Source organism: Apiospora hydei, assembly GCF_038363865.1.
Source record: "Apiospora hydei strain CBS 114990 chromosome Unknown utg000003l_segment0_segment0, whole genome shotgun sequence".
Classification (NCBI taxonomy): domain Eukaryota; kingdom Fungi; phylum Ascomycota; class Sordariomycetes; order Amphisphaeriales; family Apiosporaceae; genus Apiospora; species Apiospora hydei.
Window position 1 is genome coordinate 117492 of NW_027117362.1, and position 25966 is coordinate 143457.

The 25966-nt window shown below is 53.9% G+C and overlaps 9 protein-coding genes across 9 annotated transcripts; 2 read left to right on the top strand and 7 right to left on the bottom strand.

Annotated features, from left to right (window-relative positions):
* Positions 1 to 1610: 1610 nt before the first annotated feature.
* PG997_001814 (uncharacterized protein) lies at positions 1611 to 2684 on the bottom strand (the record flags this gene model as incomplete). Its single annotated transcript, XM_066806129.1, has 1 exon — positions 1611 to 2684. The coding sequence occupies one exon, from the start codon at positions 2682 to 2684 to the stop codon at positions 1611 to 1613; it is 1074 nt and encodes a 357-aa protein (XP_066673425.1).
* A 3105-nt stretch (positions 2685 to 5789) lies between these two features.
* Positions 5790 to 7833, bottom strand: PG997_001815 (uncharacterized protein; the record flags this gene model as incomplete). Its single annotated transcript, XM_066806130.1, has 5 exons — positions 5790 to 5919; positions 5979 to 6875; positions 6938 to 7198; positions 7240 to 7536; positions 7595 to 7833. The coding sequence occupies 5 exons, from the start codon at positions 7831 to 7833 to the stop codon at positions 5790 to 5792; spliced, it is 1824 nt and encodes a 607-aa protein (XP_066673426.1).
* Positions 7834 to 9335: 1502 nt separating this feature from the next.
* Positions 9336 to 9736, top strand: PG997_001816 (uncharacterized protein; the record flags this gene model as incomplete). The annotated part of the gene is made up of 2 exons (XM_066806131.1): positions 9336 to 9616; positions 9667 to 9736. 2 exons carry the CDS (start codon positions 9336 to 9338, stop codon positions 9734 to 9736), a joined length of 351 nt encoding a protein of 116 aa, XP_066673427.1.
* A 1234-nt stretch (positions 9737 to 10970) lies between these two features.
* PG997_001817 (GroES-like protein) lies at positions 10971 to 12170 on the top strand (the record flags this gene model as incomplete). Its single annotated transcript, XM_066806132.1, has 4 exons — positions 10971 to 11087; positions 11256 to 11357; positions 11392 to 11544; positions 11610 to 12170. The coding sequence occupies 4 exons, from the start codon at positions 10971 to 10973 to the stop codon at positions 12168 to 12170; spliced, it is 933 nt and encodes a 310-aa protein (XP_066673428.1).
* Positions 12171 to 13089: 919 nt separating this feature from the next.
* Positions 13090 to 13734, bottom strand: PG997_001818 (uncharacterized protein; the record flags this gene model as incomplete). The annotated part of the gene is made up of 2 exons (XM_066806133.1): positions 13090 to 13451; positions 13641 to 13734. 2 exons carry the CDS (start codon positions 13732 to 13734, stop codon positions 13090 to 13092), a joined length of 456 nt encoding a protein of 151 aa, XP_066673429.1.
* A 500-nt stretch (positions 13735 to 14234) lies between these two features.
* On the bottom strand, positions 14235 to 15292 carry PG997_001819 (uncharacterized protein; the record flags this gene model as incomplete). Its single annotated transcript, XM_066806134.1, has 3 exons — positions 14235 to 14764; positions 14836 to 14908; positions 14972 to 15292. 3 exons carry the CDS (start codon positions 15290 to 15292, stop codon positions 14235 to 14237), a joined length of 924 nt encoding a protein of 307 aa, XP_066673430.1.
* A 1948-nt stretch (positions 15293 to 17240) lies between these two features.
* Positions 17241 to 19030, bottom strand: PG997_001820 (glycosyltransferase family 31 protein; the record flags this gene model as incomplete). Its single annotated transcript, XM_066806135.1, has 2 exons — positions 17241 to 18752; positions 18833 to 19030. The coding sequence occupies 2 exons, from the start codon at positions 19028 to 19030 to the stop codon at positions 17241 to 17243; spliced, it is 1710 nt and encodes a 569-aa protein (XP_066673431.1).
* A 2939-nt stretch (positions 19031 to 21969) lies between these two features.
* PG997_001821 (uncharacterized protein) lies at positions 21970 to 23301 on the bottom strand (the record flags this gene model as incomplete). The annotated part of the gene is made up of 1 exon (XM_066806136.1): positions 21970 to 23301. The coding sequence occupies one exon, from the start codon at positions 23299 to 23301 to the stop codon at positions 21970 to 21972; it is 1332 nt and encodes a 443-aa protein (XP_066673432.1).
* Positions 23302 to 24009: 708 nt separating this feature from the next.
* Positions 24010 to 25966, bottom strand: PG997_001822 (uncharacterized protein; the record flags this gene model as incomplete). The annotated part of the gene is made up of 2 exons (XM_066806137.1): positions 24010 to 25788; positions 25892 to 25966. The coding sequence occupies 2 exons, from the start codon at positions 25964 to 25966 to the stop codon at positions 24010 to 24012; spliced, it is 1854 nt and encodes a 617-aa protein (XP_066673433.1).

Consider the following 25966-nt stretch of genomic DNA (forward strand, 5'->3'; position numbering starts at 1 on the left):
ATTCAGGTTCTTCATTCAGGCGTCGTTTGTCAAACGGCCGGAGGGGGGAAGAAAACAAAAAAGCGGTTTGGCTTACCCGGCAGTGTACCCGCCCTCCCCTTCGTCGACGTACTCGTGGCGCTTGTCGCCCCATGCGCGGGTGGCCTCCTCCTCGGTGATGGAGAAGTACCGGTCTTCGATGAGCCGGTCCCAGTTGTCGTCGATTTCGTCGCTGGGCTCGCCAAAGAGGACCATGTTCTCGGGCCACGGAGCCTCCTTGTCGACGGGGTCGAGATAGCCAGACCCGTTCATGTTGAAATGCGGGCTCCGACGAAAGGTGACAAGCTCAAGAGGAATCTCGAAGTCGGTGACTACATAGCAGAACCAGAAGGTCCTCTGTCGTCAATGATCCGGCCTTGATCGGGGTCTTTTTGTTCCCCCAGTTGTGGTGTAAGACGAGACGCTTCACTTACTGGGGTCGGTACTAAACCCCTGTTCGTAGGTACCCCATGCGGCGGCTCCTTTCTTGGTGGCGTTGCGATCGATCAAGAGGAATAGCGTCAAGCTGGCGAATATGATGGTGAGAGCCCATGGCAGTAAGAGCACCGCCTTTCGAACCCTGTTCTTCTGCCTCGCCTCTGGGGAAGAAGGCTTTTCTAGAAAGTGGTCGGACTCGCCTTCCGAGCCGATTTCCACGGGGGAATATAACGTATGCGACGAGGGTGCCATGGTTGAAAATGACTGATTGCAATCCAACATCTTCCAAAAACAAGGAGAGGATTTAACATCGTCTTTGCAGTGTTTAAAGGATAAACGGCCAAGAGTGAACGGCTGAGCCGTCAAGGGCCACGGAAGTGAACGAATGATTACGAAGACGCGGACGATTAACAAATTTCCAAGTAAACGAAACGTCATGCAGGTGGATACAGCCTGAGGGGTGAAGAGCGGTTGGTAGACACCACCCACGACAGTCGTAATACAAGAGGACAGATATTGTACTCAGCCATCCGTGTGTCAGTTTAGATGCCGGTCTGACGCTGAAATTAATGTGTATTAGAACGCGAGCATGTCTACGGGGCTGTCTGACGATCTGCGAGGGCAATGTTTCTCACGGGCGCAGCGATCAAGGGCAAAAGCAATACTCCGAATCTGCTGAGACTACAAATTGGTTCATCAAACCACCATATTTGGTGCTGACACCATCGCCAGGTGTAAGCATGGTTCCGACCAGGCGAATCCTTCTCGAATGAGTCTTCGTAATGGAAATTGGGTGTACTATATGAACCGTCTACCACGTTGCGCTGGATAGAGAAGATGCATTCATTTATGAATCAAAACACGAGACATTTTAGGCTTTGAGACATCAAACTCAGCTCCCGCGTGGGTCAGTGGCCAACACAGCTGTATTGGCTCAAATGTCTCGGATAGTGTGCTATGCATGTAAATCTAATGCCCTGCTGGCTGCCAAGCATGCATTACCTCCGTACTGTTTGGGTTCCTTTCGGCTGAGACGCATGCCTATCGTATGTGCTTGCCGCGTGGTATTAGTTACCGATACGTTGGACCAGGCTTTATTAAAACGAGGTGTCTGCATACTATAAGGATGTCTCCGCCATGCCTTTGCATTGTGCTCATAGATTCTCTCGAATGGGGTCCTGAGTGATCTCCTTGCAGATCCGTAAAATACTGTCAACCTCTCCAGGCGGGGTTCGTCCTAGCCCGCATTCCGTAGCCACTCCGAAAGGGAATGGGACAACAGCTTGTGCAGTTTCCACACGCTTCTTCGTGCCTACCTCGTCGTTGGCGTGCACCACCCCGAGATATAAGCGAGGTGGTTTCAATCCAGGGGCGTCAAGCCGGAGACGGACCAAAGGCGCGAAGTAACCGGGATCCGTTCGCTCTTTTGGCACCGGAAGGTGAACCCATTCAGTTCGCGGGCCAATGGTTTCCCGCTCAAGCAGGGCGTTGGCGAGGTCGACCAGAAGCGAAGTATCCTGGGGCTCGACGAAGTGCTTGTGCCGAAGATCGCCGTAGCACAGGTGGAAGGCGAGCTTTCCGTCTTTGGGAATCCTCTCGCACAATCGAGCAACGCGGTCGACGAGCCCTTGTTGCACGCCCCCGGGCGATGAGAAATATGATTGGTGCCGTTTGTCCGGGAGCCGTCCCAATTCAAACTCGAGCGCCGTCATCTCGAAGCATAGGTCCCATTGGATCACCACCTCCTCGGTGGGGATTTCGGCAAAGATACGATCGATGGTTTCCGCGAAACGTTGTTCGTATAATGGTTCGATCGCATTGGCCACTTCCGGTTTGATATGGCCTGCCAGGACACTGTAGGGAGACGGCAGGCCAATCTGGAACCGAACATTGGACGGAATGATACCTCGCTGACGGAGGTGTTTAAATTCGGCATATGACGACAAAGCTGCCTCATCATATGCTGTCGGTTTGATGTCGTCAAGCGTGAAGGCTGACAGGACAGATCCGAGTCCAGATTCGGGAAGCGGGGTCCCTCCCAGTTCGTTTCGCCGGGCTACTGTGGGGAATCGTTGCAACTGCCATCCGATATAGTTCCACCGCTCACCCGTCTCGCCGTCTGGTATGGCCGACAAGCGGCCAGGAAGAGCAGTCGCGAGGCGCGTGAAGACCTCCTGCGGCGATCCTCCAGGGACGCTGCCAACCATGAGCACTCCAGCAGGCTTCATCGTGACCTGGGGATGGTGTAGCAGTAGTTGGGACTTACAGGGAGTAGGGTGGGTAAAAATAGCGACATCTAGCCGGCCTTAATGTTTGTTGGGCTTCGTTATGAGGCAAGGGATGATGGTGGAGTTCGGGATGTCCGGGATGTTGGGTGTGAGAGATCTGCACGGAAGCATGTCGGTGTTTTGTTGCATCCCTTACCTCGGCGGCACACCATAGGTGTCATCCATCCTATCTGACCCGGTTTATTTATGGTCGTCGTCTCTGTAACCACGATCACGGCAGCCAATGCCTTCGGGCCCGTTCGTTGGTGAGTCGATTAAAAGGCCGGCTCCTAGGGGTGGGCATTTCTGTTCATGTAGAACGCTCCAGGCCCCTGACAGACCGCCCTAGGCATTATGTAGTAACACTTGAAGGTTGCAAATGCGAGGCTGTTGCATTTCATGACTTTGGGCGGGCTGCTGGGGCTTCGAGGTGGGTGGTGGTCAGCTAACACTGCAGCCTAAATACCTGCATATTTTCTCTCGTAGTATTCCCAGTTTGCGTCGCGGCATATCGCGGATTGGTCTACAAAAGTCACCAATCTCATTTCCTCAACTGTGTTAAATACATGTATCGTATGCCGCCACAGCTAGGCCTACGTGATTTGAGTTTCTCTAGGGTTTCTCGTCAGGATATTCTTATCACCTGCCAAAGATGCCCCAACGTTGTCAGTATTGCGCCGGCCTATCGCTCCGTTCGCTCGTCGATCTAGCTAGGGCTGAATTCGAACCGGGAATGCCTCCACTCCAGGCTTACTATCGGCATCATCGCTCAATCGACGACCTCGAAGCGGCAGCAAAGACCGGATGTGATCTTTGTCGGCTTATTCTACACGGTTTAAAAACTACTCGTGTCTACGGGTTGTTCGATGATCCAGTGCCTCCCAGTATTGGTGATACCGTCTATGAGGCAGCCACGATGCGCATGCGCATGGGCTCGGGATCGTTTATCCGGATCTCCATTGGCAGCGAAATCTTCTTCAAACTCAGCGTGACGATTGACAAGATCTCCGTGCTTGACAGTTTGTCGGTTTGGCTCGCGCCAGACAGCACACCTAGTAGGCTTGAGCTTGACGAAGTGTAAAGTACACCTGTGACGCTTCCTTTAACTGTTTGCCGTGGTTTGTGCTTTATCCCTATCCGCACCTCGTCATCAACTATATCTGAGTTATCCGCTGACTGTTAACGTCAGGTCAAGATGCATACATTGATGAGTTTCGTATAGGCAAAGTTCATCTAGATCCCGATCTTGGATCAGAAGACAATTTTTCTATGGCAAAGGAGTGGCTTCAGGCGTGTAGGGGTGGCCATCGCAATTGCGCACCTCAATCTGCAGATGTGGCTAATACGCCAATTTGGCAGCGTACAAAAACCACCTGGCTTACCGCTATCTGCCTGCCAATTTTCAGGATGCTATAAGAATCACAAGCAAGCTGGGGTTCCGGTATATTTGGATAGATTCTCTTTGTATAGTTCAAGACTCTAAAGAAGACTGGGAGAAAGAATCTCAAACGATGAGTCGTGTGTACAAGGACTCAACTTTGACAATCTTTGGTATGGCGTCTAGCAAAAGTACACAGGGTATTCTCAACCGTGGTACAACATCATGTCCTGCTGCCCCGATCCTCGAATTCGTATCAAGCGATTCCAGAGTTGTCAAAGTTCGGGTGGAATATCCAGGTCAGCTACCTGAGAATCTTCAACAGCTTCACACATCCAGCCCATTGTCAAGGAGGGCCTGGACGCTTCAGGAGTCAGTCTTATCACCCCGGCATTTGTACTATGGGAAGAAACAACTGTACTGGAGGTGTCCCTACGGCTATAAGAGCGCAGACAGTCGTCTGGATCTGGACGATTGTATGTACAAGGCTCTAGGGTGGTTTCCTGATGATGACTATTCGATGATATCAGACGTCATATTCTCAGAAGCATGTTCTCTCCGACCAACCAGCCATCCGGACAGAGAGAAAACCCTCGAGGAATATTACAACCTGATTCAGACGTACTCCCGAAGGAACCTAACAAAAGACTCGGACAAACTGCCAGCGATCTCAGCTATTTCCAAGTTGGTGCACTTGAAGGTTGGTGGCGATTATTTAGCAGGCCTTTGGAAGTCCGATTTGCACAAGGGCTTGTGGTGGCGGCCCATGTTTTCATCAAGGGGTACGGCAAAACATGCCACAGAGTATCGAGCACCCTCCTGATCATGGGCTGTCACGAACGAGCCTATTTATTTTGATCTTCATCCACTCGGGAAGATGCCTAAATTACATGTAGAGTTTCTTGACAACAACATCATACTTCGAGACCCAAGTAATCCCTACGGGGAGGTTGCATCTGGGTACCTCGAGGTTAGAGGCTTGACTAAAGCGATGGTACGTCACACTGGAGCTGTACGTTCACTCCCGAGCAACTTCCGTTATCTTTTCGGCACCTTGGCGTTTGATGAGATCAGCGGCAACGACATTTTTTGGTGGCAATGATGAAACCATCAGATTTCATGACATATACCGAGATCCACACCGGCAAGACGAATGACTGTATTGTGGTCGATTGCACAAGTGAGAAGGGGCACGGAGGGGGGTGCCAGAAAAGACAAGAGTGCACGTGGTTCTTCGACTCTGACTGCTGTTGCCTTGAACACTACACGGTACTCCTCCTCTTTGCAACTTTTCATACCCCCCATATCGAATGGAAGGGTTTTATCGGTGTCAGTGGAAGCAAAATGCTTAATCCTGCAACCTGTCTCAGGCACGGTCAGCAATGTGTATAAAAGAGTGGGGGCTATGACTCTTGAGTGTTCTGGAATTCAATGGTTCAAAAAATGGGATAAGCGAGAGCTAACTCTGGTGTGAGTTGTCAACTGTATATCCAATGATATGTACCGAGAATAATTGATGTCTGTGTAAACACAAGTGTATACAAGTAGTGCAATGAGTCTTAATTACACCCGAGGCAAAATACGGCTCATCTTTAAAATCATAAGTTCATTAATCGAATTGTGTATATTCTAGAAATTCGTATTTCCCTTGCCCCTATCCTGTAAATATTGAACGCTGCCATTCTTCTTCAACGCCTATCCCGCTCGACCGTCGTCACGTAATGAGCCTTGTGCGGATCGTAAGTGCTCGGAGGATACTCGTCCGGCGATGACATATTGACCTGAGAAATGCGACTGACGGGTTGGTATTTTGCCTTCCTACGCTTGGTACAGAGCCTGTTGATAAGGGGGTCAGCTTTGTATGCCCCGTGGCGTACGAAAAGGGGGAAATGGGGATGAACGGAAGACAGGGGGTAACGTACCAGCAACCCATCGCAATAGCGATGATGACAAACGACCCAACCCCGACGCTGACCCCGATGATGACCCGCTTATCCACGCCGTTTACGGCATCGATCGCCTTCCCGACGGCCGACGTCGGCTCGTCCGGGTTGAACGAGGTCGGTGTACCCGACGTCTCGTACAGCTTCTTGGCCCGGCTGCCAAAGTCCACGGTCGTAGCGACCGAGTTGTGCGTTGTGGGCGGGAATGTGGCCTTGATCCCAGACGGCACCGCCGTGACCAGCGTGCGCGTGCTGGTCGTCTTGGTCGTCTTCTGCAGCGAGGCCGGGCAGTTGACGAGCTCGGGCGACTGGCAGGCCACGCCGGTGAAGACGTCTTTCGTCGTTATCGTCGTGGTCTTGAGCTCACCGCTCTCAGCACCAGTCTGGCGGGGCGCTATCGCGGGCACGGACGTCGTGATGGTGGCGGGCTGCGACGTCGCGCACGCATCTGCTAGGGTTGTGTAGAAGATGGGCACGATCGTTTGCGGCACCGGACCCCATTTCTCCCCCGCGATGGCGACGGTCGCGCCGGCGGCGGCGCCGATGGCCAGCTGGTAGGACTCCTCGACCCGCAGGACGCAGTCCTTGTCATCGTGGTGGTGCTCATTGCGGCGATTCGGGATGGTACTGGGGCCCGTGATGTTGGTCACGAACTCGGCCACGTGGGCAAATACGCCGACTTCGATGCCGGCGCTGGCTTCGAGGCCCGGGATGCCCGTGTCGGGGGTCTCAATTTTAATCCCGGCGTGGGCGCCTAGGCGCAGGACCGCTTTCAGAATTCCTCCGGAGGACTGGACTGTTACTGGTAAGAACTCGAACTTTCCGCCCTTGCTGTCTTACTGTTAGCTGTCTTTCCCATAGTTCCTGTGAATACGTTTCGGGAGTACACTTACAACGTCGTGTCAGTAAGGTTGTCAGCAAACATAGCCAGACTAAAGGACGCCCCGTCGTCTATCTTGATGTGGAAGCCGCTCCTGATATCAACATGGGCATCTGCCGTGAGTATAAGATCCACCGAGAAGACGACGCCAAGCTCCAAATCCTTGCCCAAGGAGAAGCCGATCGGCGTGTTGGAGGAGTACAAGTTCAGGTTGTACGTGGCGCCCGCCGAGAGCTGCGTGTCCATCATCATGTAGAGCTCGAGATCATCAAAGCTGAACTTGAGCCGGCACTCGGGCATGCGCGGGATGACGACGTTGAACTCGACGTCGGGCCCGTGGGGCGGGGGGGCTCGAAGTCGTCCAGGTCGATGCCGTCCTTGAAGTTGTGGATGGTGCTCTTGATGTAGCTGCCCACCCAGTCGACGGCGGTGTCGGTGGCGTTCTTGACCTCGGCGGAGACCTGCTCGGTCAGGTTGTGGAGGGCCTTGCTGGCGTTGAAGGACTTGTCGATGCTCAGCTCGGCCGTGGCTTTGGCTTTGAGGTAGCATGATGTACATATTATGTCGACGCCGGCGGTCACGGAGATGTTGCCCTTCCGAGCTTTCTCGTGGCTTGAATTGTTTGTTGGTAAATGCACACATGTGGCCCCCAAACTTCAGGTTTACTTACTAGCTGAACAATGTGGCTCCGTCCCAGCTCTTTTCGAGTGACGTGCTGTTTTTAAATACCGGGTTGACTTCGCGTCGACTGATCTCGACGACGGCCCTCTGGAAGGCCCGAAGAGTGTCTGCCGAAGACGCCCCAGGTGGATCGCGGGTGCTAATGGTGACATCGGACGGAGCAACAGCGGATACTAGGGTGACGCCTGTAGCCCAGATCAGGCAACTGGTAACCTGGGTCAACAACATCTTGGGCGTGCTGGTAAGCCAATCGAGTGCAATTCTCTAAAATGAGGTGATAATAATCCCGTGAGAAAACAAGAAGTGTATACTGAAGGGGTGTCGTGGCCTCTTACAGCTCATGGCTCTATGCCCAGCTTGGAACACTATTCGTGCGCAGTACAACTGAAAGGCAGATATGGGTTGCTTGAGATGTAACCCAAGGAGGGCGGGATTCTCTGCATATTTGTATTTCGAGGGGATCCCGAGAATCTGCACCTGCCCATCCAACAGCCTTGTTCATGTTGCACTTCGGTGCTTGCTTGCATGGCTGATGCACGCACGTCGCCGCCCCCAAGACGCAACCTTGAGGACGATCCCGGCCCGAGCAGGGGGCTTTGGGGGTTGTCTCGGTAAGGGGTGCAGCAAACAGTTGGGGGAGGGGCTAGGTTCTTAAGTTCTCCATCATCCTTCATCGTCTCTTGTCGGCAAATACCCCAAGGCTCAAGTATGCGACATTGCAAACGGGTGGGCATTGTGCGCAATGTCCCGAGGCCCATCACTATCTTATCGAAAAGCCACTGAAACCCAATCAGGCTCGGTTGGACGTTGTGCTGTTTTGAAGATACGTTTTCGAGGCACTGAAGCCGGGCATGCGAGTCAGAGTGTGGTGTTGGAGATGGGCGGCGTTTTACAACCTCTGACCTGCACCAACTGTAGTGAAACATGCAGATTGGCAAGCGAGTTAGTTGGGCGTTCACGCAATCCTGCAGCCTTATCACTGTCACTCAAACCGAGAATCACATTCAGCTTCAGATAAAAGTCAGCCCATTGATGTGAGGCGGGGGCAGGGCTTGACAACTATTGTACGCCTTTTTGGGGGTGAAGGATGGGATGGCAGGATGGCTGAGCAGGTGTTGGATGTTTGTGCAATTGTTTCCTGCAGTTTGGGGTGGAGGCTCGGGCTTTCGGTTTCAGACGGTTTTCGGGCGCTTTTTCTGATGCTAGGCGATTCTAGGGATAGTCGGTTCAGGGGGCGGCAGCTACTGCGGCCTAAAAATAACCAGGACCTGGTGCCTGGGCTTACTGAGCATCGATCCGTCCCGATCACCACGCGCTGCCCCCATGCAACTTCAGCTTCCGCAGTGCTTGTCACACTCGGTGGTAACTCAATTGTGAAAAAACATGAGGCTGTGTCTCCAACAGCTGGAGTCCTTGTTTGTTCCCGGACAAAACATCGCATCGCGAATACTCTCGAGTGCTGGAGAGATGGCGATGACCATTGGAACGGCTCGAACGGCTACGCTTGGATCGTATTCGACGGCTACATCGGCGACACCTAACCATTTCCACAGTAAGCAATTGAAAAAGCAGTCAAAACTGCAATCCACTTGACGTCACGTCAGCCAGTAGTAATAGTTGGCACAATTATACGGATACTATTAAATAGGCAGCACTGCAGTCCAACTGTGACATCTCTCAACCCATTCATTCCATTTCATCAATAAACGTGCAACCAGACCGACATCACGATGTTCAAGAACCAAGCCATCCTCGCCCTCGCCGTCCTCGGCTCCGCCGCCCTCGCCCAGGCCGAAAAGCCCGTCGGCTGCTTCCCGTCCGTCAAGGGCTTCGTCGATCTCGGCCCATCCACATTCCAGTCCGTCGGCCTGTGCAACGACCAGTGCCAGGCGGCCGGCTTCCCCGTCTTTGGACTCACCAACGGCACGGACTGCGCCTGCGGCCAGGTGGCCGATATTCCCGCTGCGGACACCAAGGTTGACGATGGCCTGTGCGACACCCCCTGTCCCGGGTACGCGCCGCAAAAGTGTGAGTTGAATCATCGCTGCCCACGATAACCAGATACGAGGAGAATACTAACCATATCGTATTAGGTGGAGGAAACGGCGTGGTATCTGTGTATACCAACTAAGGATATTGCCATGGTTACTGGGAGCCAGATAGCCGTCCGCGCGCCGCAAGCCACGTATCCCTTTCATGGCGAAACCGCTGCCTTTAGTCTAATAGGCACCTTCGGCAAATACTCGATAGGTTTACTTGTGTAATCAGTCATTATATCCAGTAAAATAAACATCACGTCCGGTAGAACAAACATTATCCTACAACATGAAATATTCCCCAATATATACAGGACGGATGCGTAGTATGGGCAGTGCTATCACCATCAAGGGTATACAAATCCCGGGGCACATGTACCATTGCACAATTGCGGGAAACAAAACAGCAGGAAGCGTTAAGTAAATTCCAGTAGTCCAAGGAGAAGGAGCTTAGCCATGTTGAGCCACGAGCCATAGGTTGTTGGAGACGTCTGCGAGACAGGCGCATCTGGTGATGGTGTCAAGACGCTCTATCCCAAGTGGTATGCGCCTGAACCATTATGACAATAGAGAGGATCTAACGAGTATTGAGGCATTCAAATACATGATTAATTGGCCATGGTGGATAAGAGGCGATGACGTACCTAAGCACCCATGATCTCCTAGACATATTAGAAGGAATTTTCATGTTATCGCCGATGGACCAAACCCGCATTTGTTTTCTTGACATACCTTGATTCCGGATTTCTGATTGCCCAAGAATCTCCCTCCGTCTTTTCCCCCATGGGGGATTAATCATAATTCACCCGGCAGAGAACCAAACATGGGGATTCGCTGTGTGGGAAAGGGTGGTTACACAGCCAAGGCCGCTACCCCAACGAAGCACCCCCAGAGTCGGGGGAACTCGGCGGTCGAGATTTGTGCCAGCAGCTTTGCCTGACCTAAGCCGGGCGGGACAATCAAGTCCCTCTGGTAGCACAAGGGGGAAACTCTTGGGGGCTGACTAACTGGCGTCTCGGGGATAGCCACGACGAAGCTCAGCATTGGCCCCGGCTGTATGAACGCCCGGCTTTAGATAATCCAGACGATTGATACGATATGTCCTACACGCCGACGTATTATTCAGATGTTCGTCTTGTTTCGACGTGTAATGGCGACGATAAAAGGAAGCCGAAACCCCAGACTGAACAGAAAGATGAAGATGAGCATCAGCAACAACGAGTGCAGCCCCAACACCAACGCATTTAGCAAAGACAACCAGTCCAACAAGTCACCCGATCCTGATTGATATAGCATTCCTCATTGGTCAGAAACCCCCAACCAATCACCATGCCTAGCTTCACTGTCTTCAAGGGTCAGAAGGACGGCATTCCCCGCCAGAGCACCACCACCAAGCCCGATGAACTCACCAGCGACAACGTCTACGTGAGAATCACAGCATCCGGGGTATGCGGAACCGGCAAGTCAACCTACTCCACCCAATAAGCATTGGATCTTGCATAAATCTAACAATGTCCACCCAGATCTCCACTACGTTAGTGGCCCCCCCCTGCTATATAACCCCACCACCCACACCCCTTTTGGGACATGCACGACTGACTAGTAGGATCACAGAAAGGACAAGATATGGTCCTTGGCCACGAGGGCATCGGCGTGGTCGAGTCCACCGGTCCCGACGTCAAGTACCTCAAAGCCGGCGACCGCGTCGGGTGGGGGGTACGAGAGCAACAGCTGCGGCCACTGCATCGAGTGTCTCACCGGACACGAGACCTACTGCGCCGAGGCCGCGCTGTACGGCAGCTCCAACCCCGACCAGGGCAGCTTTGCCACCAACGCGGTCTGGCGCGAGGCCTTCTTGCACCGGATCCCCGACGACATGAGCGACGAGGTCGCCGCCCCCTTGGTAAGTAGCATCGCCCGTTCCCTTGTGTCGTTTTGAAGATGAAGCTAACGCTATCGCGACGACAGCAATGCGGCGGCGCCACCACCTTCACCGCCCTCCAGGGCATCAAGTCCACCGACACCGTCGGCATCATGGGCGTCGGCGGCCTGGGCCACCTCGCCATCCAATTCGCCGCCCGCATGGGCTGCCGCGTCGTCGTCTTCTCGGGTTCCGAGGCCAAGAAGGCGCAGGCCCTCGCTCTGGGCGCGGACGAGTTCGTGGCCACCAAAGGAGCTACCTCGCTGTCCGTCTCGCGCCCCGTCAACCGGCTCCTAGTCACGACGTCGGCGCAGCCGCAGTGGGACCTCATCCTGCCCGTCATGGCGCCCCGCAGTGCCATCTACCCGCTGTCCGTCTCGTCGGGGAACTTTGAAATTCCCTACATGCCTCTGATTGAGCATGGGATCAACGTTCAGGGCAGTCTTGTGGCGCCCCGACACCTGCACCGGGAGATGCTGGACTTTGCTGCTCGCCACCGGATCGAGCCCATCGTGGAGAAGTTCCCTATGAATGAGGAGGGCATCAAGACGGCTCTGGACAAGCTGGAGAAGGGCGATGTCCATTACCGGGCTGTCCTTATTAACTAAGACACGGCCTTTCATTTGTACGTTCAGACAGAGAAATGGGGTATGGATTCAAAATCAGGGAGTTGTCGGGGAAGTGCATCGGAATCTTTCGGCGGGCATTTATATTAGATTTCTTAGACGGTAATCTTTATCATCACAAACCTCCTATCGCACTATCGCCATTTTCAGTCTGCCGATGCTTGTTCCTCAATTACTGGGTTCCACTGAGACTCTATCAGGTAGACACGCGAGGCAATAGTCAGTGTCAGGTTATTTCACGTGTCTCCTGTTAGTTTCTATAGCGTTTTCTAATGCTCTGGACTACTAGGCCAGCAACCTCGTCAGAATGATAACATATTCGGAGAGGGATAAAAGCAGTACCTGGGTGCCGTCCTGCTCCTGGGATCCCGCAAATGCCTTATCTCTTTCCCTCGGTTTCACGGTACCGCAACTCGCTCGCATCGTATCCCTGTATCGTCAAGAGCCTCCTTGCATATTTGAGGGTGAAGGTTCAAAAGAAGAAATCAATAGTGCAAAGGCTTAGTCACAGTAGCCAAACATTTCAAGCGAAGCGGGATACCTTTTGATATAACCAGATAGCATTCGTATGCCTCGCATGGGCTCGCATACCTTTGTGGTATTTGACAAGAGTCGCAGCAAGCTGTCAACAAGATATATCGTAAAAGGGGGCGCCTAGTGCACCTTAGTTCACGATCAAACAGATAAAAACTTCCTTCTTACTGTTTCAGGCGCCGTTCAAAGCATGTCGAGCATACAGACAAATGCACTCAGTCATGCGTACTGCTGACTGGAGATGGCCTTCAGAGGATCACAACATTGACAGCAATTGATCATGAGACCGAGCAGTGCAAACGGGATCAATAATTTTGAGACGGGTTCCCTATGAATTGCCATCATAGCAATTCACGCAACTGGCGTCCTAATTTCTCACCAGATGCAGCTTCGCCGTCGTCTTCTTTGCAACCCTCTCCATGTCCCGTAGATTGCCAAGCCCGACATCCCCATCGACATCTCCCCAGTAATGACCGTTCATTGAGAACCCATGGAACACCATGGGCAAAAGCGAAGACTTCCAACTATTAGTTGTCCCCGTGTCTCTCGCTGATTGGACGATAATGACGACGAGAAACATTGTCGTTAAAGCTACCAAGGTAGTTGGGAAAGCCAGGAATGGCCACCTCACTTCGACACACGTTTTCTGCTCCCACACCACCCCTAACGCCGGTTTATTTATTATCTGTCGCGCGATCTCTGATGCTTTTGGCTCCCCGTACAGTCGGACTCGCAGGGTAAGGGCTTCGGCTATATTGGCAAAAGTCCGGTTTATATTCGCGAAATTGGCGCGCGAGTCGTTGAAGAAGGTCCGAATTTGTGCTGGTCCGCCCCCCAGGGCTCACAGCGCCGCTGAAGTAGCTAGCGAAATACAAATGGATCGGCAGCCAAGCTGAGTGAGCCATGGAGTGTAGACACTCCGAGGGTATGATGTCCAGCGGAAGGCTAGTATTTTCAACGAGAAGATTAGTATTATAGTCGGATGCGCTTGTCCATATCGAGGCTTTTCCATTCCTTTTGCTCTTTAGTAATGTTCTTCACAAAGGGGAGGGTGTAGCTGACCTCGTGTTGACCACCACGTTCCAAGGTATGATTTCTTCGGCGCCACTGATGCGGAGGCCCTCGTTTTGCAATCGGTCCACCACCCGAGAACCAGCACATCTTAGATCAGCTGCCGACAAAAGAGTCCACGGCAACGGTCACATTAATCTGCTCGTCAAACTTGTTTTCATAGCCATGATTCATGTTCAAGTGTGACTTCATTAGATTTTCCTTTACCTGTCCTTGGTCGACTGTCGCTTTGTACGTCTTGACGCAAGGCCTGATCCGGCACCGAGCCGCTCCCGAGCCTCCAAAACCACTACAAGCCCATGTTTCGTTGTAAAATGTGGTTTTGCAACCAGATGTATTGTGGAAGTCCTTCTGCTCCGATTCTCCCGGGACTGCCAAAGATGCTTGAAGGATATCAACCCACGGGGAGTCGTAGGTCGAGTTCATTACGAACCATGAAGCCTAACCATTTGATGGGCCATATGAAGCGAAAGTACCAGATGGGAGCGTCGTGTTAACCCGTAGACCCTCTTCAATGACAGTATCATATTCAAAGGTGGTAGAGTTAAAAGATCTGGTGGTGTATGGCACCGACTTTTCAACAGAAAATACAAGCTGGCTGCTCATATCTTCACAGCTCGAGCAGAACCCAAGTGTCGAGAACGGACGATCAAATGTGCAATTACCGCTCGCGCAGGAAAACGGTGTCGTACCGGTGCCGGGGTTGTAGAGCCCCTGGTCAATAAAGCCCAGAACTGGGGTTGGGACGACGGAATATAGGTTACCCTCGTCATACATATTCGCTCTGGGAAGTGTGGCTCGGTGATCCATGCTGACGTGCTTGCAATTGTAATAACGAACAAGTTGCTGCGTAATAGGGTCCAATGCAAGTGTGAGGATAGTCAAAGCCGCTGCAAGTATTGGGGTGAATTGCCCCCTCGCTGGGCAAGGGCAACGAGCAGCTGCAGGCAACCCAAGGGTCCACGGCTGGCCTGGTGGAAAACATCTAGATCGATTAAAAATCTGTAATCCCGGAACCAATCCCATTTCAAGTGGCTAATACCCTCTGCGAGGACCAGAGCAATGCTTGCTTTCAATGCTGTACTGAGGATGAAGACGATGGTGTTGATAGATACCTGGGTTTTGTATTAGCCACCTGTCTGTTACTCTGGCTTGGTATGGATCGGAAAAGCAGATACCTGATATGGAAAGTCTGGTACAGGCTTGCGACTATTAGGGTAAAGAACGCCAATGATGGCGCAAAGAGTTGCTATCATGAGAAAGCAGTTCAGAATCTCCATCCACCATTGGCTCCAAAAACCCGGTGGCTGCTGCGAAGGTATCTTAGACCTTCTTTCGTTGACAGGAGCCATCTCGTATCCAGAAGGCTGTGGTTCATTGGGTGGGGTTCGTTGAGAGCCTTGCAGCGATATCAGAGATGTTGAGCTTCTGTATCTTGTTTCATTCTGCGATGCCTCATCGTTGGTGCTAGCGAGACTGTGGGCTTCCAGGGGGTGCATATTTTCTTACTGGTACTCAAGACTGAGAGAGCGGATGATAGATATTTGCTGAATTTGAGCGCTTGTAAGATATGTGAACAGAAATATATTTATCCCCAAATGTTGTGCTTCGCTTACTGACTCGACGGAAAGGGGATAGATCGGCAATCGGAGCCGATGGTTCGATATGCCACTTTGGGGGCTGATGCAAGTAATCAATAATATCTGAGGGAACCACGAACAAATGGAGTTATGTGGTGCTTACTGCAGTCTCGCAAGGTGGGACATGACGGTGACTTGGGGGCAAAGCCTTATAGGGGCAGAAAACCCCTAGTATTGGCTACGACCAGGCTGGAATCGATGCAAATGTTAATGGTTCGATATTATTCCGCAATTCTTCAATCCCTGAAGGTAAACAACTTCTTCACCCAAGACTTGTAGTCTTGAGATCCAACATTGAAGACAACGAATGATGCCTGCACCCACCACTAAACTTAGCTATCGCCAGATGAGAAACATGCCGCACGGAAGCTGGAGTCGAAAAGGCCACTGCTGATTTGCGAGACCTTTACAACACGGTAACCCCCTCCTCCCATCCCAACCCTATTCCCGCGCCTCCGACCGAGACCCGAAAGAACCGGAAGTGGGCTGTTGGCAGAGGTTCCGATGTGTGCTCTAAGACAAAGTGTTCAAGGGCCCGAGAAAACCGTGTACATCGGAATGCGCAAGATTGCTCCGCCGATGAACGGGACAGACCTCGCCCGCCTGGTGTACCTGGGCAGCCAAACGCCCACGGAACTGTCGCCGCCGCCACCAACCCTATCTGATTTATGCTTATGCGCGACCATATTACCCAAAAAGGCCATCATCTCAAGACCGATTCCATACGTTCCTCCCAAGATAGTGAACGAGAGCCATCCCCTGCCATGGTCCATGATCTCCTGCCCCCAGGGCGATTGTTGGACGTTCACCAGAGTGGACCCGGACTCCCGGTGTCACGGACAAAGCCCCCTATCGCGAATCTCGACCACGGTCTATCCATTCCATTCAACGCCTACCTCCCCGACCACTTCCCGAGCTCCGCCATCAGTATAGAAAGAGCCGCCATGTCGAACACTACGCAAATCCCAACCGACCCCCACGATCGATCTCCCTCCAATTTGCAAATGACGTTGCGCGAGAGACGCTGTCTCGATGGATGGGGGAAAGAAAAAACTTTGACGCCACCAAGCCGAGACCAAAAGAGGTAATGTCCGAAGCAGAAACACGTTTTCGCCGTACTATGTCTAGAAGGGAATGGCGCTGCTGCCGGAAAGAGCTCTCGCGGTCCGTTATTGATGGCGCCACCACCGTGGGCAGTGGCATCAATCAATCAGCAGCTGTCTGCGCGATACGTACATGTAGGCCACTTGTCACGATAAGGTTCTGACCTCCCTCTCGAGGGCCGGCCACACGGGTGACAAAAGTCAATCGCATCGCAAGCGCAGCCACAAAGTCAGACGGGCATCACCATAGATACGCTATGAGCTTTTACATGCGAAGGGGGAAAAACCAGAATACGTCAAGGCATCAATAGCCACAGACAGACATCATCATCGAAGGCCAGCTTGCGTGTTTCATCTTTCATCATCATCTTCTTTCTTCAGCTATAGAAGGAGTTAAAAGCAGTTCAAAACAAGCATATGCGAATTTGTCCGCCGCCGTTTAATATGCTTTTTCGCTGAGTCTTCGTCAGGCGTTAATGTACAGAAAAAAAAGTAGTAGTACGGGTACGGGGAGAAGAAATGTCCAAAAATTCTCTCTCGGCCCCCGATAAAGAGAGAAAATATAATAAAAAAACACCAACCAATCGTTTCAAGACAAGCCTGCATCTAGAGTAGGTTTTGCTCATTATGTCTCTCAAGTGGTATCTCCCCCTTTGCGCCCCCCCAACCAACCCAGTTTTTGATTTGAGCTTTCTTTTCTGGTTTTATTTTTTCCAGACCAGCTCGACGACTTCGTCCATCTCGCCTATTTCGGCATTGCCTCGCCAGACGTAGAGTTGCCTCAGGACGCCCTTGTCGTCGATGCTGGCATCCTCAAACAGAAAGCTCTTCTTGGCGTCTGGGTGGATGAGCGGCCGGAAGGGTCCGATGCTGAAATCAAAGCCGTTGTTGAGATTCGACGCCGTCTTCTCCATGAAATTGAGGTCCAGCTCCTCCAGCCCGTCGCGGTACTTGGCGATCGAATAACCATTGGACAGGACCTCGTCCGTGCCGAACCGCCACCTTTGCAAGAAGCAGTCTCCGCAGAGATTCGACGCCAGAGACATCTTCTCGGGGCGCAGGTGGAACCAACTCTTCCAGTGGTGGAGGTTGATCGGCCGCACGCCCGACTCGAAGAAACCGCTGGGGTCGCCCATCAGATCCTGCTGCCACAGCTCGTCGAGGATGGTCAGTTTGGCCTTGGAGTGCCGGTACACGCAGTCTCGAATGATGATGTCACCCTCGGGGGCGGTGGCCTCCTCGATGCACTTGAGCGCATTGTCGCCAAGCTTCTGTGCGAGCGCAGATGAGAGATATGCACCGGCGCCTCCAAAGGCCATGTAGCCAAAGTTGCGCACAGCCGCAAAGTCCTCCGAGAGGGTGCCGATGTAGTAGTCCTTCTGGTGGTCGAACTTGGCCAGCGCATCCGAGAGCGGCTTCAGATTGGGGAAGAAGGTATCGTCGTCCAAGAGCCCGTACCATTGGGTCTCGGGTGTGCTATGGTTGAGCATATGGACCAGCACGGTGAAATGCGACTGACTCGTGGTGAAGGAGTCGTCCAGGGCCCTCACAAGGGTGACATTTATGTGCGCATCGGCAAACCGTTTGTTGAGAGCCTTTAGCTCGGCTGCCGTTCGCTCCGGCATGTCGGTGACCAGGGCGATCAGCCGCGCGTCGGTGTCCGCCATCCAATGCGCGAATGTGTCCACCGAGCTCGCGTCGTTGAGACGATCGTAGCCGGTCGAAATGCCGAAGATCATGTTGTTAAACTTCTCTTTGGGATATGGTTTCGGGACGTCGAGCTTGATGGGGATACACTGGGGAAGCTTGTTCGCAGCGCAGTTCTTCATGTCAATGGTGGTCTCTCCCTCTCCCGTGAGAGGGGTCGAGATGTTGACGACCTCGTTTCTGTTGACATCGGCCGAGAAGACGGGCGTGATACAGCGACGGCTGTACTTGACGTGACTACTTAGTTTCAGTTCTTTGCCGGTCTTGCCCAGGAAGTCGAGCTCGGTCGGGCAGTTGTTTGGCGGCGGAGGTGGGTGTTCGTCGCCATGGTCGAACTTGGGAGATTCAGCAGGTGAGGCCGGCGTCGCCGCCGTCTTGTGCTCTTCTGCGCCTGGTTGGCCCGAAGGCTTCGCTGCTGGTGGCGGCGGCGGAGGCGGTGGCAGTGCTTCGTTTTCTGAGGCTGCTGGAGGCTTTTGCCCAGCATCTGCCTGAGGAGCGCCATGGGGTTTCTTGTCGTCGGTGTCGGCGACAGGGCGATCGTCGTGAGCAGCCGGAGCCGCGGGGGCGGCTGCTGTTCGATTTTGCCTACGGAAGCCTCATTTTTGGAGCCGGCGACGGGAGGGACGACCGGGGTCGGCGGTTTGGGACTGCTAGGCTGCTGTTGCAGGCTGTTGGGCGGTGGGCGGAATGGGTCATCGTCGTAGAGGTAGTAGTTTGTGCCAATGACGAGGAACAGCAAGACCAGCCCCGTCAAGAGGACGACGCGGGGAACTTTGCTGGGAAACATGGAGGACGGCTCAACGTGGGAGTGGAGACAGCATCGCCAATTAAACAGGTTCGAGTCGGGTGGCCCTCGATGCGGCACGGGCGGCGCCGGTGGGGGAAAAGCGAGCGCGCGAGTCGGAGTCGGAAGTCGGAAAGCTTCGTCTCGTGTGGCTGCTACTGTTCTGACTGACGGAGTGGTGGAAGAAAAAAAGAGAGGAAGAAAGGTAAGGTTGGTTGGCAGGTGGGTAAAGTACTTGAGGTGGTGGTGGCGGCGGTGGTGACGATGGTGAGGACGGTGTCAACTGTCAATTGCGCGCCGGTCGGGTGGGTGGACAGAAATTAGGCCCGACGTTCAAGGATGTCGTATTGTGCGGATGAGCGAGCAAGCGTCGCAGTTGGGTAGCACAGAACAGAATACGAGCTCGAGAGAGAAGAGACAGAAGAAACAGAGGAGGGGCCTCGGGCTGGGCTGGGCTGGGCAATGGCCAAAAATAAAAGGTTGAAGAGATGGCAAAGATCAAGTCGGGGCTCCCGCACGATCGGATGCGGCTGCTGGCATTAAAGATGACGGGTGGTGATGGATGGGACTGGAGTCTGGAGGAGGGAGGAGACGCGAGATCAAACGGCGCCCTTGGGCGTGGAAGTTTTGGGGGGGCCCTGGAAATGTTCGGTTGCCTTGTAGGGAATGGCTTCTGATAGTTTGCAGTGTGCAGTTTGCAGTTTGCAGATGTTGCCAAGACCTTAAACGCCAGCTAAGGTCGATGGTTACTGGAAGGTACAGCCGTAGTTTAATAAGGAGGCGAAAGAGTTGCAGCTGGAATCCGTCTGGGAAAAGGGTCTATTCCTTCTTTTTCATTTATTAAGATTGATCGAATGGGCCTTGGTGCTATCATCCTACATGCATCCTTCGTGCTCCTCCACTGTTCAGCTCCCGCCGCCCGCTGTGTAGGTAGGTACATGATGGCGCATCAGCACATCAATCAATCAATCAGTGCGATACGATATCAGCACGGACAGACAAACTCCTAACCAGCCTGGCTGCTGCGTTGCGTGGTATGCGTTGCGTTGCGGTGTTTGTAACTTTGTGTGTACATGTTGATCTCCGTCTGCGATAGACACAGACTTACGTGTACGACCGACATTACGAAGTGAAGATCCCAAGTGCCACCTGTGACCTGCCGTCACACAATTGTCATCGTGCTTCCCTTCTACTTTTCCTCTCAACCGTTTGATGTTCCGCCTATCGTCCGCCCTTGCACTCAGTTAATCTCCTGTTCTCGGGCTTATTTCTGACTCGCCCATCTGCCCATCATGATCTAGATTGGCGTGTAGCATCGTCCAGAAATCGTCCTCGAGCTGGTTGTCCTTGTCCCGCGATAAGGGACCCTTAGCAGCCAGGTACAGCAGGCTAATTGGGGGCTAGCTGCCTCTGCCAGACTTGCAGACCCAGCAAGCTGAATATTCATTAACGGGTTTGGGTCTTAGGATCCAGGGGCTAGAGGGCTAGGGGGCGCTTAGTGGGGCACTCGCTGAGAGCTGGCTCGCTGCGAATTTAGGGTACGAGCGCGCTGGCTGCTGTGCTACTGCTGCTCGCATCATGCCATTCATCTCGCAGTGGCGGCCCGCGCAAGGCTGGACCTTTTATTTGACACGATGCACTTTTCTTTTTGCTGGTTCTTCATTCACACGTATGCGGTGATGGGAAGTAGAAGAAGCGGTAGAATTCAACAGGACAGGCCATTGATGTAACGGACACGGCAGCACGGGTTAACGGCTCGGGGGACGTGAACCATGGTTGAGGGACCGCTGGAACCCGCCCTGATCTGCGCCCCAAGTATGGGGATAAAGTTTAGTTGACATTTTGCCCTTTTGCCTGTCAAAGAAAATGTCTGACCCGTCTAGAATGCCAAATGTCTGCCCGCCATGCCCGACAAACCCGCCAAGCCCATCCCAAGCCCTGGGCCAAGCCTTACCCACTGGGGGTCTAGCGGCTACGTCGGCTTCGGGACAGATGGGCAATGATCCCTTCAAGCAGCCGTCTATTGGTATATCAGTGGTTAATGGGAAAATTCTAGAATCGAGACTCTTTTCAAAGGGAGCCTATCATGCTGAACCATAATATTATGCCAATTATGAGATAGATCAATTTGGATACTGAGTAGAGGCCAGATCTGGGAAACCATTTCCACCACTCAAGACCAGGCGTTGGCCTCACATACTTGCGACATGCCACCACGCCGCGCGGCATCCTTGGGTTAGCAACATTGAAACAAACCCATCTGGTAATTGACTCGGGAAGATCCCTTGCGTGCTGTACCAATAGGAGGAACAGGCGCACCTAGGATGGGATACCCTAGGTTTTTGCCTCTTCCTTTTCCTTCCCTTCCCTCCTTTTCCTCCCTTACCCGCTCGGAACCCTGCCGGGAATCCTGCCCGATGGAGAAAGTCGCGTTTGTTAGCTGGGTTGCCCGACATCCAATGGCAGGATCTGGCCCCGGCCAATGCAAGATGTGATGATGCTGCACAGCCGGGCTTTTAGCCGATCGCCTGATCGCCCGTTCGCGTTCTCCTTGGGCGACATGACATGTCTTTGGCAGAAATGACATATGCACGTCACTCCTGTCTCACCATTAAAGGTTTTGTTTAATGTTACTTATCATTGAACCCATTGCTTCAATTAGTACACGAGGGGTGGCATAATTTCCTACGCTGTACTACCATGCAGCATATAACCTGCCAAACAGATACACGTAGATATCCATCTCCTCATCAGCCGCCATCGAAAAAACGTAGGTAAGTACCCAGTCAGAGCCGCCATCCAAAAACACGTATCCAGTCAGAGCCAGTTTAAGGATGAACCCACACAGCATACACCGCCTGCCCCTAATCATACCGCCATGAGATGAGTTGAGATAGCATCCAGGTCCGATGTCAGTTGGGGCCCATATCAATTCCCCATTTTCACGGCCGGGGAGCAACCTCGTCCAGCGCCGAAAGCGCCCGCCGCATATCCGCCGCGACGCGCCGGGCATCATTGCACTCGCGCTCCAGCCCCCGGATCGCCCGCTCCTGCGACCGGATGTTGGCCTCCAGCTTCTCCAGCCGCTGCTTGATGTCCTCCGATTGCCTGTCGATCTTGTCCAGCAGATGCGGGGTCGCTCTGTTCTGCTGCGTCGGCGGTGCCGTTGACGAGGGGTTGTTTCTGGCTGGTCCTCCTTTTCGTGGTCTTGCCGTGCGACGGGGAGGAGGACGTTCGGGGCTGGTATTAGCATTGTTGTTGGCCGGTTCGAGCCCCCGTCTGTTTGCACCACGGCGAGGGTTGCGGCGGGGACCTTCGTTCGTGGGGGTTGTGGGATGTGCAGGCTGTGCTCGGTGTGCTGCTTGGGTGTCTTGTCCTCGTGGGCCAGGTCGGTAAGGGTCTGATCTGGGCGCCTCAGATACGGGACTCGGATCGGTTCGCACCATGATGCTGTCCAAGAATCTGTCGACCTGCTGGGCTCGAGATGCATCGGCAGGCATCTGGACAGGTTCAACTCCGCTGCGCTGATCGTGGTAGTTTCGTGTGTGAGGTCGTGGTTGGTTCTGGCCTCCTCTTCCTCGGCCCCGTGGTCTCCCTTCTTGGAGTCCTGCACCGGTTTGGCCACCTCGATGCTGTTCCTGGACGCCTGTCTGCAGTTGATGCTGCAGATCGGGAAGCCTCGGTGCTGCATCATTCTGGGCCTGATCTCTTGCCGCGTTTCCAGGACGAGGTCGTAAGTTGCGGGATAAGTACGTGTTGGGAACGGCCTGCTCTCCTCGGTTGTCGGGCATCTCCTGTTGATGTTGCTGCTGACGAGGACGTCTTGACGGGGACTCCTCGGCGTCCTGACGATCGGTTCCATCGCCTAGGGCAGGCGTTACCTGCCTTTCGCCCTCCTGGAACAGCTCAGGGTTCTTCTTCAACTCCCCAAGCACTATGATCTTGACCTTGAGCACCTTCATCTGCGCTTCTGCCGTGATGTCCTTTCTCCCCGGCATCCTGGCTTCGCTGATGAGGCTTCTATTGGTCTTCTTCCAGTACTCGAAGACCAGGTCCAGCGCCTTGGCAATAGCCTCTTCGAGGGTGAGCCCCTTAATGTCCATGTTCGCCCACATCTTCGCGCGGCGCTCTTCCTTGATTGGCGTGTATGTCTTCGTCGCATGTCCGTGGAAGATGGCTTCTCTCATGTTGAGCTTCTCGAACTCGTCTTCGAGTTTGACTCTCGCGTAGTCTATGGCGCGATAGACCTCGGGACCTGGAGTGACACTGTCCATGATGGATAAGGGTGGTTGCTGTCCCGAAAACTATGCTGTGTTGAGAGTCGTATTGGGGATTGTGGTGAAGGGGAAAGTGTAGTGGTTAGGTGGTGGAAGGTTTCTTGAGAAAAGTGAAGGGAGATGGGAGGGCGGTTGCTGGGAAGCTACAAGACTACAAACACTCGTATCAGTTGCAGTCGCGCTGGCCGTCCAGTGGGCGTGTTTCGCTTCTGATCCAACCCTTTTGGATATCTCATCGGATTGAACGCGTGCCAGCTGCGGGTAGGTCTTTCGAGTCAAGAAACGCGTTGCAGCACCAATGCACTTGGCCAGTCCCCTTCCCTCTCTATGGGAGCATACCTACCACGAAACGCAGCAGCATGCTGTTTCGACTCTGTCCTCGTCGGATCTTTCGCATCAATGTAAATTCCTATATTCGTATTCGTCTTCCGGCAAGTCAGCAGTGGTAGGCCAACAAGTTCAACAAGTAAGGAGTTCATCGTCGAGAGTTCTAGCCATCCATCCTGTATGCCAGCATGGGCATATTGTTTCTGTTAAACGAGCTGCAGTTCCATATCATAATACACATCTCTTCTCCCTAGAGCATCCTTCACTCCCAGCTTTCAGGAAGGCATCCATAGCAACGAAAAACATAGTCAACCGTTCATCATGTCGGTCTCGGGTAAAATGTTTCCTACCCAACGCGCCGCATCGCCTTCGCCCCTTTCAAACACCATTGTCGCCGCTCGAAGTCCTCGCGCGCTTGGTCTGGCGCGTAGGACTAGAGTTGCCAACTCCCACTCCTCCTGCTCCTCCTCCTCCTCCTCCTCCATCATTGTCGTCACCAGCATCAATGCCTGCAGCCGCAGCCGTCCGCTTCGAGGGCCGGCGGTTCAACGCGAACGAGTTCAGGCTGTGCACGTTATCGCGTATCGGTGTCTGGGGTAGCCTTTGTCGCGGGGGTGGATGCATGCCCGCCGCCGCCGCCGCCGAGGATGATGAAGAAGCAGCAGCAACAGCACTTCCTCCTACTGCCCCACCGCCGCCTCCGCCGACAGCGCTGCTACTGCTTCGTCCACCCAGTAGTATGCTGCCGACGTTGTCGCCGATCGCTCTCAGTACACCTCCTCCTACTCCTCCCCGTGCTCGCCTTCTTCGTCCGCCACCAGTGTCCTGGTCGTCAAACCCCCCATCATTGAGCACGTCAAATGACTCGGGCCCATGCATCCTCTTCCCCACCCGCGAAGGCCGCAACGCATCCGGCTGCACGATCCTTCCTTCATTATCTCCGTCTCCATCACCATCCCCATCGCCTACCAGTAACAACGTATCGATGGGCGCCAAGTAGTACCGACAAGTATACCCCAGCGCCGCATTGCACCGCTGCAGCGCCATCCCCACCATCTCGTGCCGCACCGCGTCGACATCCACCCAACCTGAGCCGGTCTCGAAGAAGCGCTCGTCCTCGTACCCGGCGGCGCCGGGGCAGGCGTAGTCAGTTGCTCGCTGTAGCAGTTCGCGCACGAGGTGGAAGCAGCGGACGCCAGACTCCCAGCGCGGCGAGGATGGCGGTTGCTGATTGACACCAGGCAGCCCTGCTGCTGCTTCTGCTGCTGCTGCTGGTGGAAGTACAGTAGATGGCGCCACCCAGATCTCCCGCCGCATCTTCGCTGGCACGATCTCGATCCCGCCCACCTCGAAGATCTTGACGAGCCGCTCCGTCACGCGCCGCACGCGCTCCTTGCTCTCGGCACTAACACTACTGCCATTAGCGTCGCTGCTCCATTCGGGATCCACGACGGCGAAGTCGGTGACCTGGTCGTAAACCGCGCCTCGGAACCACGTCTCCGGGCTGCGTTTCAAATGTAACACGCAGAGGAGCCACTGGTTACCACCCGTGTCGACGGGCCAGAAGACGTATTCGCCGTGGTCGCGGATTTCGTGGAAGAAGGCGGGGTACTGTTCGTATTCTTCCTCCTCCTCCTCCTCCTCCTCCTCCTCCTCCTCCTCTTCTTCATCTCTTTCGTTATCTTCGTCATCGTCGTTTTCTTCCTCTGTATCATCATCGCCATCGCCGTCGAGGAATCGTACCTGCCGCTGTCGTTTCGGCGTACGCTGCCGTGGTGGCTGCATCTCCAAATCCTCCAACGCCTCCCTGAACTCCCCCTCATCCTCCCCAAACAACTTCCCCTCCATCTCGGTGTACGTGCTCGGGTCCAGCAACACCACAACCCGACCTCGCACCTCGTCCGGCAGACTCTCGAGCAGGAAATCGAGCGGGTACTTGAGGCAGTACGGACTCAGCGGGTAGTCGCGCGTGAGCTGCAGGAGATTCAGCGCGTACAGTTCGTCCTCGATCTTGGCGCTCAGGTCGTCGGGCAGGCGGTGGGTGTAGTTTTGGCGATGGTCGATCCTGCCGGCGCCGGGGATGTGGGTTTTGCCGACGAAGGGGACGCTGTTGTGGCGGCGGGCGGGCGGCGGGTAGGTCGCGAGGTCGCCATTGCACTGCGGTTTCGCACATACGACTGAGGTTAGCGAGTCCGTACCAGATAATATTTGATCTCGGAGGACGTGGTGTTCACTTGGAGAACAGGGGCTCTTTGCTTACCAGGACGCTGGTCCGTACGAGTTTGATGTCGTTGACTTGCCCGGCTGTGGCTGCTAGACTTTTGCGAGGAGGCAT